The following is an 18,936-nucleotide window of genomic DNA, read 5'->3' as shown; positions in this document are numbered from 1 at the left end:
CAAGTCTAATAATCAGCAGCTAACACTGGTTCATGTTTCCTCAGACATGTTTTTACCTGTACATACACAAAAATCCCAAGAAAAAGTGAATGGCCAAAGCTAGATTCTAGTCTGTACTTCTATAAAATAAAAAAAATCACAACACCTTTAGAAGCAACCAAAGGTTGCATTGCAGATTTTAATATCCCTAAGATGCTGAATGTGAATTAAACCCAAGCATATGAAACTCCCATGGTTTCATGCCTGCCTTGCCATAACAGTACACCACTTCAGCATTCACTGCAGACAGAGCCAAAATGCCCCAGAAAAGTTGGGTAGTCTGCATGAACTATCCTTCAGAAAAATTATTTGATAAGGACACTTTTAAGAACATGAAGAAAACTAGTACATACATGCCTCATTTTAAAAAGCACAAGCTCTACTTCAAAAACAGAGTTTACTTTGGGGACCACTACCCCAAATTTAATAACTTCAATGCTTTTTTGATAAAGACAATAATGACATTTGAAGGTGCCACTTAAAGACATCATGAGTAAGTGACATTTCTTAGCATAGTTTCAGCAAGCTACATCCAATTAGATTTTGAAGAGCCATTAAAAAATGTACTTCAATTAGGCAGATACTGCATGAAGTTGATAATTAAGAATAAAAGTTAAAAAAAAAGTATTTAAGGAATCCACCCAGAAAAATATATGAGCACAGGAGTCCACAATAAATGTCAGAGGTTGTACTTCTTTATCCTTAAATGAATTCAACTCTATCTCCCAGATAGAAGGAACTCCAATTTTCCTTCTGAAACTTCAGATCAATACAAAACTAGAACTAAATAAACAACATTGATTAGTCCTTCTGACTGGACAAGCACTTTTTTTAATTGACCACTTCTTATTGAGATACTCAAATTCAACCAAAAATAGTGTCACCTTGAGCAGTGTGTGCAATTCTGGGCTCCACAATACCAGAAGGACATAAAACTATTAGAATGTGTCCTAAGGAGGGCAACAAAGATGGTGGACGTGACTTATGAGGAGCAGCTGAGAATACTGGCTTTGTTCAGCTTCAAGACTGAGGAGTGACCTCCTTGCTGTCTACAGCTTCCTCAGAAGGGGGAGCAGAGAGAAGGGCTGGCATCTTCTCCCTGGTGGCCAGTGACAGGACCCGAGGGAATGGCTTAAAGCTGTGTCAAGGGAAGTTCAGATTGGGTAGTATTAGGAAAAAGTTCTTCAATGAAAGGGTGGTCAAGCACTGCAAAAAGCTTCTCAGGGAAGTGGCCATGGCCCCAAGACTTTCAATGTTCAAGAAGCATTTGGATAATGCTCTTCGGTATGTGGTGTAATTTTTAGGTTGCCCTGTGTGGAGTCAGGAGTTGGATTCAATAACTCTTCCGAGTCCCTTCCAACTCAGCATACTCTATTTGTTCAGTTTATATACTGGCTCCCAATAAAAGACAAAGGTAATTGCAGGACAAATGTCTTCAGCTTTAAAGCAATTCACATAACCTGTTCTTTCACCTAAAGACAGATGACAGTACAGAGTGCATACACAACAATGTAATTGTGTCAGCACTGCCCATAGCCAGACAAGAGATGGTCCAGCCAGCTGAATGCAAAGCACAAGTTACAGGGAAGACACTTCCTGCAGGTCTTAATACAGGTACCTGTATTACACCATACCACAAAAAAAAACCAGGAACGGTGCATTATGAAAACCTGAGGCTCTCCCCATCGCATTGAAAGCTTTAAACCTCTTCCTCAAGAACACCAAGCTTGATCTTTTCTGTCTTCTCTGACCATTTTATATATTCCCCTGCAGCGGCCCACCATTTCCAGAGATAACACAGATTTACAAAAGGTTGGATTGCTTCCTAAACAGAAGCTACACTGTTTCAGGCTCAAGCAGTGCAATCCACTTACATGCAAACCAATCTGCCTGCCCAAATATTGTTTATTCCAACTGTAATAGCTCATCTAATAAAAGCTATGCTTCCTTCCCACAACTCTTGCCAAAAACTGTTAGAGAAAGATTAACACACAAAATCATCATTACCATAGAATCACAGAATGGCTGAGGCTGGAAGTGACCTCTTGAGATCTACTCCAAATACCCTGCTCAAACAGGGTTAGCTAGATCGAGGTGCCCATGACTGTGGTCAGCTGCGTTTTGAGGATCTCCAAGACCTGAGGCGCCATGACCTCTCCTGAGCAACCTGTTCCAGTACATGACCATCCTAACAGTAAGCAGGCTTGTTCTTCTGTTCATTTCATGTGTTGTAATTTGTACCTGTTGCTCCTTGTCCTTCCACTTAATACCCCTAAGAAGGATCTGGCCCCATATTCTTTACCCCCTCCCATCAGGTCCTTGTACACAGCACTAAGATCATTCTGAGTCTTCTCTCCAGACTGAAGAGTTCCAGCTCTCTCAGCCACTGCTCATATGAGGGATGCTCCAGTCCCTTAATAATCTTCATGGTCCTTTGCTGAATTCACTCACTAGTACTAATGTCCTCCCTGTACAGGGGAGCCCAGAATTGGACACAGCATTCCAGGCATGGCCTCACCAGTGCTGAGCAGAGGGAAATGTGCATCTCCCTTGACAAACTGACAACACTCCTAACATACTCTAGGATACTGTTGGCCTTCCTTAAAGAGGGGGCACATTGCCGATTCATGGTCTGCTCATAGTCCACCAAGGACCCCAAGGTCACTGTCTGCAGAGCTGCTTTCCAGCTAGTCAGAGCCCTGTGTGTATTGGTGCACAGGGCTTTGGTTTTGTCCTTTTATGCTACCGCCCAAATTCAGTGCGTCCACATTTTGAACAGAATGTTAATTTTCAGCTAGCCCATTTCAAGATGGTATAGGAGAAATATAAAAGCAGGGAAGAAATACAACTTCATAAGTACGTTCATCATCCAAACAGAATACCTACTACAGAATGGATTTTGCCTAAGGAGAATAAACATAAGGTTTCACTTTCCTGTTCACCCTTACAGTGGGCTACTCACAGCTTTATAGCAGCTCCCCGATATCTTCAGTTTAATGATGCACTGTACCGTGTATAACGACCCAGCTGTCATTGTGAAGACAAAAAAACCCAAAAACACATCCAACAGTAATTACAGCAACTGATGGAAAAAATAAAATCTATTAATGCCTATTAAATACAAATACCACCTGTCCCTTCCATGTGCATAGGACTGGAAACTAGTATATCAATGTGAATAATCGTTCTACAATGACCTTGTTACTTATATTTTTCCCCTTTGTCTCTTACACTCGTTCCCTGGGTCTCAATAATCATTCACTATTGGCAAAATATCCTGGATGGTCTGCAAATCTGCCATGACCCCAAACTGTCATTCTTCAGCCTCAACCATTTCCCCGATCTACCCTGAGAGCAAAAATCTCTTCCATATTTAAGCTCTCAAAAGCATATGCTTGCTCTGTCCACAAAGGTGCAAGGCAAAAGCCAGTTCCCATCCTAATACTGCACAAGCACAGTCCAAAGGTTGCCTATGAGACAGTTCTTCCTAACATAGCATGTATTACCATAACAAGGAATGAACTCCAGAACTTAACGCCATGTGACAATATTCATATTAGCTTAAGTGTTATAAAGCAAATGTAGAAATGGTGTACCATCCAGACTGATCTACTGCTTTTCAGTAAAACTGTTTCTAGCTCAGTATATTTATTTCCTTATTGCAGTAAACACAGACAGTACAAAAGGTTTCAGGACCAGAGCTGACTAGCAGCCTGACAGCATGGAAGATAAAGAGACAAGAAGACTTCGGCCTGCACCAGCTTCTCTTTACTGTAACTGTCAGCCTCTGCTCTCTGAACCATGTCCCAGGCCATTTCACTTCCCACAAGGCAGCTGCGGACCCATTTTCATCCCATCAAAAAATGAACTCCAATAACTTTTCCATCACGATAGCCAGACTACCAAGAACATAGAAGAGATAGGGAATGCTATTTATGACACAGGCTAACGACAATCTTAATCTGAATTAACAACAGGGTGCTGCAAAAGCAGAGATTCATACTTTTTTCTTCACACCAGCCACAAACATCCAGGATTCCTTCTGGCAGAAACCTGATGACTCTATGAACAACAAGACGAGTCAGCTCACCAAGTGACCCCAAAGCAACAGATTACCTGAGAAGTCTACCCAGACTGCAAGAAAATCAACAGACACGATGAAAACGCTAAATAATCACGAGTGACTCTGGGCAACAGTGATTTCTATTACCTGCTCGAGACGATTACATAAGGGTCCTTCTATCATGACGTGCCCTTAACACACGGTAAATCATTAAACGTGAGGCTGGAATTCGGGCCGTGAGAGGCTGTCCCCGCTGCTCCGCCACAGCCACACCCAGTGAAGCCCAAGTTAACCTGAACCCGCAGCCCAAGGGCCAGCAAAAGCCGACGGACGAACACAAGCCCTTCCCCACCCTGCGGCGCTCCCGGCGGGGGCCCTCGGCCGCCCTCCCCCGCTGCAGGCAGCCCCCGGCGCGGCCCGGGCGCCGCGGCACCCCCTGCTGCCCGGGACCCCTCCGCTGGGTGTCCGCGGCAGGCATGGGCAGGAAGCTGTAAGTTTTCCAGAACCGAGCCGGCTCTCTGTACCGATTCTGCCGTTCGTTTCTCACAGACTGGAAGTCCGCGCCCCCCTCCTCAGGTCGAGCCCCCCCGCACGCAGGCCGCTCTGCGCTCCGCGGGCGCCGCGAAGTTGCGGCGGGAGGCGGCAACAGGTGCTGCCGCAGCCCGCGCCCCTCGCCACGCCAGCCCCCGGACGCGGCCCGGCCCGGCAGCGGCGCCGCGAGCCACCACCGCCCCTCCTCCTCCTCCTCCTCCTCCTCCTCCTCCTCTCCCCCCCTCACCCCCGCGCCGCCGGCCCCCGGCTGCCCCCGGAGCGGAGCGGGGCACAGCAGCCACGCTTACCCGCCCCGGGTCGCGCCTCCGCCATGCCACCGCAACGCCCCCCCACGCCGAGGGGCGGCTTCCGGGACGGCGCGCGTGCGCACGGCGCGCACCTACGGCGCCCCCCTCAGAGGGGCGCGGGAACCGCGCGCAGGCGCAGCGGGGAGCAGCGGGCGGGCGGCCGAGCAGGGGCGGGAACGAGGCCGGGGGGCGGGGCTGGGGCGGGCACCGCCCGAAGGCGCGGGGAAAACGGGAGCCGGGCCTGGTGCTGCAAAGGCGGGAAGACGGGGGCGTGCCCGCGGCACAAGGACCGTCAGCGGGCCGCCTGCCTGCCGCGGCCCTGCCCCGAAACGGGGTTTACTGCACCGCCTGCACCGCTAAGCCCAGCAAACCGGGCCGAGGGCGGGAGCGTGGGTACAGGGCAGTGCACCGCGCTGGCATGGTGTGCGTAAAGGGTGCTTTTCTCTGGGCACAGGGTAGCATGCAGGGATGTGTCGCCAGGCTGTCCACTGCATCCTGCATGCACTGCTCTAGGGAGGTGGCAGAGCCACACGTTTATCACCCCAAATGAGTGCTGGAACTTAAGGTTCTTTGGGAATGCCCACATGACCCCCGCACTACAGCTGGTGCTGCAGACAAATCTCTCGTCATGCCCCAGCCCCAAGTGCTCTGCAGAACAGAATGTGTCATCATGCTGCGGGTCTCAGCACCAGTGTGTAGCCGTTGTATGATTCACACCTCCCCGCAGAGGTTTGTAGCGTCATGGTTACAGGACATCCACAGACGGTTTCTGTGCTTTCAGTGCTGCACCGTAGCTCCAGAGTCCCTTCAGAGCTGCTGATCTTTCCAGGCGCTGCAGAGCAAGTCCACAGTTCCATAGCAACTGCAGCTCTGAAGAGCAGCACCGCTACACACAGTCTCTGCATTCTGCCCTCCACACCCTCCCGGTGAAATTCTCGGGTCAAAGTTCCATTTACTGCATAGTTCTTCCCCTCATAGCTGGCAAAGTTCACAGCTCTGAAGCCCTTAAAGAACGGGTGGGCTTACCGCAGAAACACTAGCTGTTAAAACACGCCCCAGGCTCCTGCCACTGCCGCAAAGGAAGCTTTGCAAACCAGTATGGCAACAGCCTCAGGAGGATGCTACGTGTTTTGCCAGGGATGTTGAGCGTTGCTTGAAGTGCTTCGCTGTATGTAAACGCTGTAACCACCTGAGGCTGCAAAGAAATGTTCTGTGTGGTAATGGCATCCTTTCAGAGGCCATACATGGGTTTCCCGCTGCTGTCAAGAAACTTGCAACAGGCCTCTGGTTCCCAGAAGTCTCTGTTACTCCTGTGGAGATGTGACCGTAACATTCACAGCGAACTGCTACAAATTTTGAATGCTGCTTTACATGAACACCACAGCACTACTTCAGTAGCAGTAGTAGCCCGTAGTAGTGAGTAGTAGCCACTCTTTTTTGATACCACCAAAAAACCAGTTTGTGGTATGGAAAGCACTATATATATTTGCACCTATATGTGCTGCTGCTGCACAAATGCCAATGGTTAGGTCTATACAGTTTTTCCTTTGTTCTCCCTTTTAATCTAAACAGGTCTGCTTCCCCCCCCCCTTTCTTGCCTTAGATTTGCACTGGGCCAATGCCATCCACTCCTGATAGCCTAACTTAATTGTCCGGCATTTCCATACAGGCACATGATTTTATTCTCTTCTTTAGTTTGGCCAAAACAGTATTTTTATCTTTTCCTCTTCATTCATCCTTTTCAGTGCAGGGATAGGGGCAAGAATCTCTCCACTACATCGTATGCCCTCCTTAAAACACAAGTTTTGTTTCTACTTTGTCTTGTTTGAACATTCGTCTCCGCATCCTTTTGCCATTTATCACTCATTTCTTTCCTCAGTGCTGCTTTGTTCCACCTGACCTGTACGACTGTCTGGAAGCAGCAGAGACAGACTGCTCCACACGGAAAGTAAAGCTGGGAGCTGAGAGTCAGCAAATTCCACAACACCCAAGCAAGCAGAGCAGACCAGGTTCACCAGCACTTCAGGCAACATGCAGGTCACCAGGCAAGCCTGCAGTAGTGACAGGGCAGCTCAAGCCAGTGGATAAGGATCAGAGAGGGTAGGCACAAGCACACCTGCAATGTAGTTCAGGCAGGCACTGGGGATGAGAGCATGACTTTTAAAGCAGCATGGGAAAGAATGAGGGGCAGGCACCCACTGGGGCTTCTCAAGGTCTGACAGCTGCTTATAAAAGTTGGCGCTGAGCCTACCCAGCCAAACCCCCAGGGTGGTGGGAAGGGACCTGGGGAAGATGTACTCAGAGCCCTTACAGTCACAGATCTCTCCTATATGCAGCAGGGATGCTGGTAAACAGCCTTGCCTTCAAGAGAGAGGGGAGACGAGGCAGGGAAGCAGATGGAAGGGAATCCATACCATAACTGCAAGTGCCAGCATGCCAAGAACTGCTAGTAGAAACATATTCACTCCAGGACTGGCATCATGGTACAGTCATTTTTAAGGACCAGTCAGCCCATGGTGGGGTCAGTGACTGCTCAGAAGATGCCTTGGCATGAAGAAAGCAAGGCTGCCATGATGCTAAGATTCTGGTGAGGAGGCAAAATGGACTGCAGCCAACCAACTGCAAATCTAGATGTTCAGCATGAGTCTCCTGCATACACATAGTACCCTTTTGTGCAAAGGATTTCCTAGGTTCCTGGGTTTTAAGGAAGCTGTCCCTACGTGTTTCCAAATGCCGTTGGAGTTAGTCTCTGCAGCCAGAAGCCGTAGTTTCACATGGTGCTGTGTACCCCTCCAGAAGGCAAGGGAAGGAGTTAGAAGGTGCTGTGGGCACAGTCCATTGCAGCACACAGTGATGTGCTTTCTCTTTTGTCCTTTCCTTCCTTACATAAAGCTCTTATGTATGTCTTTATGTAAAGCAAAAAAAAAAAAAAAGTCCACCAATATGTGCTTGCATTAAAAAAAAAAAAAGGAACTACCTAAAAATGAAGAAGGTTGTTAAAACCAGAAGGGCAGCTGAAGTAATTATGTCTTTGAGGATTATGTGGAGACTGTAAGGATACCACACCGGAGGGCTCAGGGCAAATGTATTTAACAAGAAAAAGGAACCTGCCATGGTTAAGCAGTAGGGACAAGGCAGCCTGTTGCAGCAGGTGGCTTTGCAGAAACATCCTTCCAAAGGCTAAATTTGGGCCTAAAATTGAAAATAGAATTCAAACTTGTGACAGATAAAAAGTAAACCACACCATGAGACAGGCCAAAAGAGTTTGAGGAACAACTTGCATAAGGGATAGAATCTAATAATAAATGCCTTTCTGAACACTTCAGGCTCTGGAAGCCTGCCAGACAGTCTGCAGCACCAGGAAAATTAAGAGAAATCTTAAAGGAGCATGCAGAGAAAATAAAATCTAAATGAATTCTTCACATCTCTGTAGAGCTGGATGAGATTCCCAAGCCAGCTCTTGTTCTTTATGGGGGGACTGACCAGGGGGTGTGTCTTGAAAGAGTCAGCATGGAACATACAGGTTTATGGAACACACAGGCAAAATTAATAGCAACAAATCACAAGGACCAGATGGAATATAACCAGCAATTCTAAAAGAATTCAGGGGTGAACTACAAACTTTCCTCTACAACCTCTAGTATAAAATTGCTTTTGTAGCAGGGAACAGGTATGTGTTAGCTGTAATGTCAATTTTTTTAAAAGGATGCCATAGAAATCTAGAAAAGTACACGACTCATATCTTTAGCAAGCAATTTAATGCAAACTGTAAGGTAGGTTAGAATTAGTGAGCATATGCATAAAGATGCTGTAATAGCAATGAGTCAAAATGGCTTTTCTAAAGGGAATAACTGCCTCACAATCCTACTGAAATGTGTATGAGTCAACAAGCTTGTGGCTAAGGGAAACAGACCCTGGAATCCTGACCATGGATTTCTGGAAGGTATTTGCAGATGTCGCTCATCAAAAGCTCTTAAAAGTTACCCTGCCAAGAAATAAAGAATTGCAGGGGTTCATAACTGGTTGACAGACAGGAAAAAAGACAGTAACAGCCAATAGTCCATTTTCACAGTAAAAAGAGGTCACCCATAGAGTCCCACAAGGATGTGTTCTGGAACTTGATCCGTGCAACTTATTTCTCAAGGATCTGGTAATGGCAGTATCAGTGTGTGTTAATGGTACAATTTCATCTAGGGAAATACAGGAAACGGCAGGCTGAGAAGAACTGCAAGCTGAAGAGTCTTAAGATACTGTGTGTACAGGCAAAGAATGGCAGATGGAATTTAGGGAAGCTCAATGTAAAGTAGTGCATATAGAAAGAAACCATCTTATGTTCACACTTGAAATGAAGAACCATGGTCTGCTGCATATGTTATAATGGGTAGTTGTATGAAAATTTCTTGTCTGTGCCCAGTAGTGTGAAAGAAAGCAAATCAATTACTAAACATTGCTAAGAAATGTAAAAGCAGTAAAGAATGAAACAGAGAAAACATTGAGACAATGTATAAATTGATAAAGACATGATAGCTGTAACAGAATGGCTAGTCTGGATTGAAGAATGTGAGTGTCCATCCCAAAGCACCACACCAGAAAGTTAAAGCTATGGGTGCATCAATAGACCTTACTCACCCTGACCAGCCTCACCCGGGGCTTCTACCCACATGCTCTGCCCCATGGGACCAGGAGTTCCATTTCACTTCGGAACTGAGTCCCGAACTCTTGCCTGAGCTACATCATAGGTGTGCCACAGGTATACTTATATCCACTTTTGTCTCCTATTGCTTGTTCTGTCTTCTGGATTTCAGCATTGATCTCAGATCCAACTTACCACCTTGCCTTTGTCTGACGATCACTGCACATTGATGCAAGTGTGTTATCGTCACCAACCCTGCTTCGGTACTGTAGGGCTGTACCATGAGTGCTGAGGTCACTGCTTCCCTGCCCTTGCCTGTTCTATGGTCAGTCCTGGCTTGTCTCAGGCTGTGCAGGTGATAACCCCAGTGGCTCCCTGAAGCTCCAAACCCTGGCCAGGAACCAAGAGAGAGGTCACAGCACTGCAGGATTCTTTAACATCCTCCGTGGTCAGAGTGACCCCTGCCCCAGCTTCGCCAAATCCCCTTCAGTGGGCATCAGCTGGGGTTTCAGGGGGTTCACAGCTAAACTTTACAGCCAAGGCAATAAATACTAGATGATCTACAGTCATAATCTTCTGGCTTTCAGGGTGGCCCTCAACTGAGTCACCTCTGTAAGAAACAACTGCTTTCCAGAACCCTGAAGCCTTACTCATTGATTTGCTTTGGTGTCTCTGGGGAGCATTGACATGCAGCTGTGCCTGCCAGCTCCAGCAGAAAAGCCAGGTGGCTGCTGACTAGACAATCCCATTTATGCATTGTCTATGGAAAATTGGCTGGGAAGAATATGCCTACTACAGATTACTGCCTACACGCAGTTATTCCTTTGGTGAGGAGGTGATGGGCAATGCAAGAGGTTGGAGTAATTTGTGTAATGGTTTCTTTCTGCTACTCCTTGCTTCTTACCCATTTTTCCCTGCTCTGGTGTGGCCCACCACAATCCCCTTCAGGGGTGTACCTCTACATGTATAGAGCACCTCTTTTCAGGAGCTCATCTCCTTCTGTTTCCTTCATTTCTCCTTTCATGTCTCCTCTGCTTCTTCTCAGGGTCTTTTCCTCTTTTTCTCCATAAGTGGCTGCTGCTGTCTCTTGAGTACGTGTGAGCTGGGGTGCTATATGCTCCTCTGAAGTTTTGGGCTTACATTGATTTCAAACATATTTAGTACTGACTGGCACAGGAGAATACAGTCTTCTCCTGTACGTCACCTCTAACCTGCCGCTAAAGCCCTGCAATTTATGTCCAGCCTGCTGCGTTACAGAAGCACGGCCTCCTCATTAACTGGCAATTGGGTTTCTTGTATTACCCATGCAAGAAAAGAATACCCAGGTCCTGAGGCCAAAAGTCCACCCCAGGATCTTCTCCAGGCTGTATTCCCCATTTCAGCACCCCACCTGGGTTGGTCTGGACTCCTATATTTCTGGTTTCATACTGCATGAGGCACCACAGCACAGCCTCAGCCCAACACTACTACACCACTGCAGTTCTGTCTTGCCAGGTGCCAAGACTGTACCTCTACCTCAGCCTCTGCTACTCACCCCTCTGTGCTCCCAGACAAATACAGCGATCCTGTGGATGTCTGTAAGGAGGCAGAAAACACTACCATCCCATTACTCACAACTGCCACATTGACCTGGCACCAGGAAAGGGGACACCCTTCAGGTACATCTTTGGCTTATAGCACCCTGAATTAGCAGCCTGCAAGGAAGACATCAAGGACTGTCTGGCATGTAGGTTTATCCACCCCTCCCATGTCACTGCTGGGGCCTCTTTTTTTTTCTCCTTTTCTTAAAAAAGTCTCTGTGTGTCACAGCACTCAAAACTAGCTGGCTACAACAAGGCTTTTACCACCCCATACCAAATTGGCTTCGATAAGTAGTTCCTGTGCCTTGCCCCAGCACAGCCACCAATCCCCCACAAGGTTTCAACAGTTCATCTACCGTCTGTGCTATTTCTACATACTCTTCAGGCCAGTCCACCCTGCTTCTTGCCTCTGCTGCATTCTTCTCCTTGTTTCTCCTACATCCAGGGCACTCTCTCTACTCTCTCTGCTCTCTCTGCTCTTTCCAGGTCTCTCTTCATCTAGCACTCTTCTTCCCTCCCCCTTAGAGCTATTTAACTACTTAGTGGGAACCAGCCACAGCTGCACATTACCCACGTCAGCCAAACCACTGCCCCTGAAGCCAGCCCACAGCTGTATATTATCAATGTCAATTAACCCAGCTTCATTCCTCTACAATTCCTCTACAATTTCCCCTTTTTTCTTTTTTTTCTTTTTCTTCTTAACATTTTGTATCTTATGTATTTAACAATCATCACAACCTTTTTACAAATAAACTTTTCATACAGTCCAGACTTGTCCCTGAACTCTTTTTTTCTTCTTAACAGTTCATGCCTTATGTATTTGACAATCATCGCAACTTTTTCACAAATAAACTTCTCATGTAGTCCAGACAATTTGTCCCTGAACTCATACACATATTCTTTCTTCACTTTTATCTTGGGCTTTTCAGCTTCTGTAGGCTGATCACCTTTCTTCTCATCTGCTTTCTTGACATCTGGGCTTTTGTTTTCTTCAGAGGAGGGTTCTGATAAGCTTATAGTACCTCATCCTTTCACCTCCTGGGCCACATCGGACAGTAACCTGAGTGAGCTTGCAGCAGCAGCAGATCTAGAATACAGCACTAACACATCATCCCATGTCCTGAAAAACTTCTTAACATCCTTGTGGTCGCCCATTTCTTCTACAAGTGGAGACATCAACGAGCACAGAAACACCGGCAAGAATACCACCAGGCCGAGCAGCAGCAGCAATGGCAGGAGCCGTCCGCAGCACCGCACTGCTCCCGCACCTTCACCCGGCACAGCCATCACTGCTGTTGCTGCTCATTACACTCAGTCTCATAATCTGAAGGTCATGAGTTCAGTCTTCACACGGGGCACCAGTTGTCACAGCACTCTCAAAACTAGCCGGCTGCAACAAGGCTTTTATCTGTGCAGATTGCAGTGGGCTGAACGGCACCACAGTAAAGGACTAGCACCCTATGCCTCTTGCCTTGGAGTTCTGTGAATGTCTGCAGGGAACTGGCTGGTTCACAAATCTAGACCTGTGAGAAGCCTGGCAGGAGAAGGAATGGAAAACTGCTTTTCATACCACATACAGCCACTAAGAGTATGTTCTGATGCCATCTGCTCTCTGCAATGCTCCGGCCAACTTCCAGCATATTGTAAATGACGTTGTGAAGGACCCACTTCCCTACTACATAGCAGCACGTCCAGATGACACCTTTGATATTCTGCAGCACTTAAGCGGTATATGTAGACCATGTCTGGGAGGTCTTGAGTTTCCTCTGGCAGCACAGAGTTCTATGCCAAACTCGAGAAACGGTCCTTTGACCAGCAGAGGGTGGAGTTACTGAGGGCCCGACATCTTGTGGGCGGACAGCAAAAAAGGTGAAGGCAGTGCAAAAGATCTTAGGATTTGGTAACATCTATTGACAATTCATGAAGGGTTTGTTTGCTAGTACTGTGGTTCCTACAGGAGCACTCGCCTGAAGTAGGCTTGCTTTCGATGGATGTCTGTAGCACAAATGGCTTTTGAGAAAATGAAATGGGCATTCACCCACCCTACCCAGATCCCAGCTGCCCTTAAGTTGCAGAAGTAGATGCCTCAAACCAAGCCACAGTGACCATCCTCTCCCAGAAAGTCGGCCTTGCAAAGAAGCACCACCCTTTTTTCTCTTAGCATCTCCTCCCTGTTGATAAGAATCAGAGATAATTCTTATCTCTTATCCAGATTAGAATCTGGATAAGGACTGTCTTGTCAACCAAAGCTATCTTTGAGGAATGGCAGCGGTTCCTTGAGAGGGCAAAAAACCCCAACAGTGTTGCTGACCAACTATCAACATGGAATAGTATCAATGGGTGAAGTGTTTCTGCTTCCATCTTGCCTCCTTTACATGTTTTCCCTTCACTTTCACATTATGTCCAGGAAAGCAGAACAGCAAGGCAGATGCATTGTCATGGAAAGAAGATTCAGATTCAGAGGCAAACCTTCTGCATGCACCCCAACCCTGTTTCTCCAAGGCATTTCATTACATCTATGGCAGAGGATGAATTCACTGCAGAATTTTTCCTGGCCACTGGAAGTAGCCTGAACTTAACACAGCATCTCAATGGCACGACTGCCCTCAGCCTGCAAGAACGGGATGGTTGTCAGTGCCACGGCAGGCAGCTGTACATCCTACGGGGCCCACTGCAGACACAAGTCTTCTGCCGGTGCCATCATCTTCCTGCTCCCAGACACAGGGACTGCTGGATGATGCAGTACCTGATTACTTGGTGGCCCACAGGACAGGGAGATGTGGCTGACTATGTCCAGGCCCACAACAGCTGTGTTTGCACCAGAAGATCACAGGTTCTCTTAACAGCTCCCCCCTGCTGTCAAATAGCCTTGGCTGTCTGTGTGTATGGATTTAATAGCAGACCTGCCCCCCTTAGAGTGGAATGCAGTGGTCGTAGTGGCTGTGGACCTGTTCACCAACGTAGTTTACTCGATACCCCTCAGAGAGTTGCCCATAACCTCACAGACAGCCTTGCCTTTCTATAGCTCATTTTATGATGCCAAGGCCTTCCAGACAGCATAATTAGTGAGCAAGGGATCCGTTTAACAGCCAGATTTTTAAAGGACCTTATGGGCCTTCCCCAAGTGCAAACCCACCTCTCCTTCTTGTACCATCTCCCAGACAAGTCATCAGACTTAACATCAATCAAATCCTGGACCAGTGCCTCCAGTGTTACAGTACCTTTCTCCAAAGGTGAGAGGCTCACCAGCTTCCTATTGGTAGCATTTGCCCATGCTAACAGCATCTATGTGTTTACACAGCAGACCCCACGCTTTGCTTGCTTTGGTTTCCCACTGTGAAGTCATCCAGCCACGCCAGCTGCTTGATGCTTACTTGCAAGTTGGAGATCTGTTCACACAGCTCCAACACAGTCCTACCCCCCCACTCATAACTCAACCAGACAAGATCAAAAGGGGTTACAAAAGATGAGTATTGGCTGGTGCTTGGCAGTTCTCCTGGGACATGGTCTGCAGAGTGGAAAAAACCACTTTAGATTAAAAAAGTACCTTTAAATGGAGAAAAGGCTTTTAAGAACCAGTGAGAATTCAGTGTGACTAAACATCACTGTAAACAATTGTTCAAAGTGTATGGAAAGTTTCACAGTGTGTTCGGAGGGGTGTTAGCTTTGTGGATTACCACCTAGCACCCAGCTCTGCACAGGCTTGTGATAAATGGTATCTTGGCCCTATGTGTGAGATTGGCTCCCTGCACACCCGGTAACCCACTCCGTTTGTGAGACAACAGGCTTACCGTGCATATATTTCTCAGTTAACTACACTTCTAACCAGAACACAAGGCACCTGCTCCACAGGCATCTGTCGTATGTACAGCTGACATGCAGTGGATCTGTAAGCACTGACTAGTCACATCCCTGTGATTTCCAACCTTTCCTACATTATGTAATTTCAAGGAAAAGAATACAAGAGGATTCTACCGATGTTGTGTTACCTAATTTACTACCATAAGTTAAAGCTTTTTTTTTTTTCTTTTTTTTGAAGATAGGTCTTAAAATTTAAATATGGTGGATTTCAAACAGATCCTCATAACCAGTATGCTCTTCTTCCTTCCTCTACCACTTACCATTCAAATATCAGAGGCAAACAAGTAAAAGAATTCACCGCATGAAGTAAAAGTATACAGGAGGACCATGCCAGATAATTTACCACCTGGATGTTCTCCCAATACTGAGAAGAAGCACTAAGAATGATACTTCAGGAATGATACAAAAAAAGACCTTTGATGTCATGGTAACAGAACAAAGAATCAAAGCCCCTCTCAGATTTATTTTCATAATCAGAAGAAACTGTACCTCTGAATTGATGAGCAGCCTATGGCAACAGAGCTGCTTTGAACATCTGACAAATCAGTGAGGGAAAAAAAAATCTAAAAAAGAGATATGGCAGTACTGAAGAAATATGCACGGAGCACTCAGAAAATAGGGTAAAGAAGGAGAAAGCCTGAGAAGGGAAATAAGAACAGGACACATCATTTTGACCCAGAACTAGGAGCTGACTCACTCAGATTCCTACATAGGGTCCATGAGACTATAGGAAACAGATGCTTTTTGTGTCCTGCAGTTCACTCACCTGAAAAAAACTCCTATTTATTGTCAGGACTCTGAATACTATGCAGTGATAACCCAGCAAATGAATCTGCAATGCTGAGCATACCATTCAACTGGTGTGTCTGGATTTGTCTTACAATAGAGGAAAAATCTGAAAAAGTAGGTGAAAACAGAACCATTCAGAAGAGCAAAAAATAGCATAATCTGTCTCAAGTTCCTTTACTGTCAATTTATGTAACAGAAACTCGTAATTCTGCAGAATGTGTGTGTGGGTACATATCTGTATAGAGAGCAAGGGACAGAAAGAGAGAAAAAAATAGGAAGAACCTAGGTCTGGATATACCAGATAGCCAAAAGGCAAATTGCCAGTGATGATCTAGCTAGCAGTCTAATTAATAGCATTTCTTAAGGGTCAGCACTGAGGCTGACACTGACATCTTCACCGATGACCTGGAAAAAGGGGAGGTCAGGACCCTGAATAAGTCTGCATATGACATGAAATCGCAGGGAGCACAGGCTATGCTCAAAGGCAGGCTGGTCATGCGGATTGACCTCAGCAGGTTGGAGGAACGGGCCACCAGCGGCCCCATAATACATACAGGGAGAGGCTGAGGGAACTGGGTTCCTCCACCTGAGGGAAGACTAAAGGAGATATCTGACTGCTATCTTCAAATACCTAAGTGGGTTTGTTACGCAAATCCGGGCTCTTCACCGAGACCTGAAGTATTTCTTTATTGCGCATCTGTGCAGAGATGGGTGCTAGGTGGTAAATCCACAAAGCTGGCACCCCTCCGAACACATGGTGAAACCTCTTTGACCAACTGTTTACAATGACGTTTAGTCACACTGAATTCTTACCGGTTCTTAGAAACCTCTTCTCAATTTAAAGGTACTTTTTTTCATCTAAAGGTTTTTCTTGCACTGGGCACGTTCTTGTGGGGAGGGGGCTTTGTTAGTAGGGGGCTTCCTTCTGGCGATGCCAAAACGGCACAGAGTAACTGCTCAAAGACTAATTTTGTCTTTAAGCAGCAAAGGTATTTATTTTGTGCAACGCTGGGGAGCTAGCCGTTTCGCACCAGACAAACTAGCTCCGAAGTTTTCAGTGAAAAGTTGGGTATTTTATACAGTTTTTGTGAGAGGTTACAACATCTTTACATACATATTCACTTGATTTTGACACCCAATCATTCCATTCATAATAGGTGGGATCTAGGTGGAATAAACCTTTCAATTTTCTTTGTTCAACAATTTTCTGACTTATGGTCTCATCTCCTTCAGGTGCCCACCTTATCTTTCCTAATTATTCAGAGCACATTCCTTTAACGTTGTCAGTGGTACATTCCTTTAACATCTGCAGTGGAACCTTTTCTAATTATTCAGAGTACATGAGTACATTCCTTTCTCAACACAGAGCATAACCCAGAGCATTGTATCAAACTCATCCTGACCAATCTTTTTAAGACCTTGTTCTGTTTCACTGGAGGGTGGGTCTTTTAGTGTGCTAATTAGAACAGTTCACACACAGTTCAATTAATTTTCTGTTTGGTCTTATTAACCACTGGGTTCTCCTTGAGTTTACCTTGTTAAGCCCCAGCCTGACCAATTTATGGTGTCTGTCCCTTCTCTTAAGGCCATGTTTTGTTAACCATAAGGATTTAATGAACATTTTCTGGTTTTCAAATTCTTTCTTGTATTTCACTATAGTTATTTACTCCCCTCCTACCCCTTTTACTTTTTTACAGTTAATAATTCTTGTATCAGATTTACAGGGAAAACTAAGCCAAGCTCTTCTCTGAGATGCACAGATAAACAAGAAGCAACAGACTCAAGCTGAAACTACTGCAAATCCAACTGAAGATGAGAAAAAGATTCTTCACTCTTGGAACAGTAAAAAAGGTTGGCTAGGGAAATGGTGCGATCCTTGGAGATTTTAAAAAATCACTTAGACAGGGCCTTGAGCAACCTGATCTAACCTGTAGTTAAATCCACTTTGAGCAGGTTGGATAACAGACCTTCAGAAGTCCCTTTGCAAGCTATTTTTTTCCTAAGGTGCTGTGTAATATTTACAATAACAAAATAACAATATCCTTGTCTGCTAATATCTAAATGAAAGAGCTGTTTCAAGTCTGTGTTAAATGAGTTCTTTCCTTATTATTATTGCATCCCAGGGTACTGGGGATAGTAAGTAAGAAAAAGTGAAGACTGCACTTCCATCCCAAAGTGTTGCCTCTTTAGTGAGGATGTTACCAAAAAGCGTAGCCAGGAAAACTCTCAAACCAAATGCAGCACTGGGTGCACGGGGGTTTTTCCCTCCTACCATGCACACCAAGCTACTCGAGGGCACACATTATATACAGGAGAGCACTTGCATATTCATAGTGCATTAAATATTCACTTTCATTCACACACAGGACTGGCTACAAGTTTCTCACTTCTAATGCAAATTAGCGCGCACCCTCAGACAGCACTAGGGGAGGTTTTTTACCAACTCCACATGCTCCTCAAGCGGGGGTTTGCCCTCTTTCAGGGGCGCTATTTGAGTTGGAGGTCACGATCTCCCATTACCACAATTGCCTTTGTCCTACTTTCAACTAATTTTCTGTGGGTTGCAACACCTTATCAGCTTGTCTCCTCTTGGGGCCAGAACTTTCTCCCTTGGAGGCTTCTTTCTGCATAATTTAGGTAACGATAACGGTGTGCTTCTCCCGATCTGTTCTTTGTTTCCCAAGGCTGCCTGCCTTGACTGGAAGTCCCTTCGTTCATCAGTTTTGATGCCTTGAGAGGAGAGGGTGGGTCAGCTTCACCTAAACCTTGTGCACATGCTCGTGTAACATAAGAGTTAAACACCAAACCAGGGTTTGGTAATTTGGGAGTTTAGGCAACAAGAAAAGTGGGATCCTATTTGTTTGCCTGCCTAGACACCTCTGCACAGGGATCCTTCCAGCAGATCAACACTCCCACTCAACACGGTGTCATCTGTAAACTGACTGAGGGTGTGCTCGATCCTATCCTCCAGATCATTGATGAAGATATTGAACAGGACAGGCCCCAGCATGGAGCCCTGGGAACACCCCGTGTGATGGGCACCAGCGGGATGTGACTCCATTCCCCACCACGCTTCAGGCTTGGCCACCCAGCATGTGTTTTACCCAGCGCATAGCACACAGCCCAGTCACA

General features: G+C 46.2%; 1 protein-coding gene across 3 annotated transcripts in view; it reads right to left on the bottom strand.

Annotated features, from left to right (window-relative positions):
- NFX1 (nuclear transcription factor, X-box binding 1) overlaps window positions 1-5,065 on the bottom strand; it is a 75,319-nt gene extending 70,254 nt beyond the window's left edge. For all 3 annotated transcript variants that reach the window (XR_008731826.1, XM_055707886.1, XM_055707887.1), the window contains exon 1: window positions 4,942-5,065. Coding sequence is in view for 2 of the 3 variants with exons in the window: in XM_055707886.1 (XP_055563861.1) it covers window positions 4,942-4,966 (25 nt within the window). In the remaining variant the exon portion in view is untranslated. The remainder of the gene's footprint in view (window positions 1-4,941) is intronic.
- Between the last annotated feature and the right edge of the window lie 13,871 nt (window positions 5,066-18,936).

Source organism: Falco cherrug, chromosome 4, assembly GCF_023634085.1.
Source record: "Falco cherrug isolate bFalChe1 chromosome 4, bFalChe1.pri, whole genome shotgun sequence".
NCBI lineage: Eukaryota > Metazoa > Chordata > Aves > Falconiformes > Falconidae > Falco > Falco cherrug.
The sequence above is the reverse complement of the archived record's forward strand: the minus strand, read 5'-3'. Positions and strand labels throughout refer to the sequence as shown.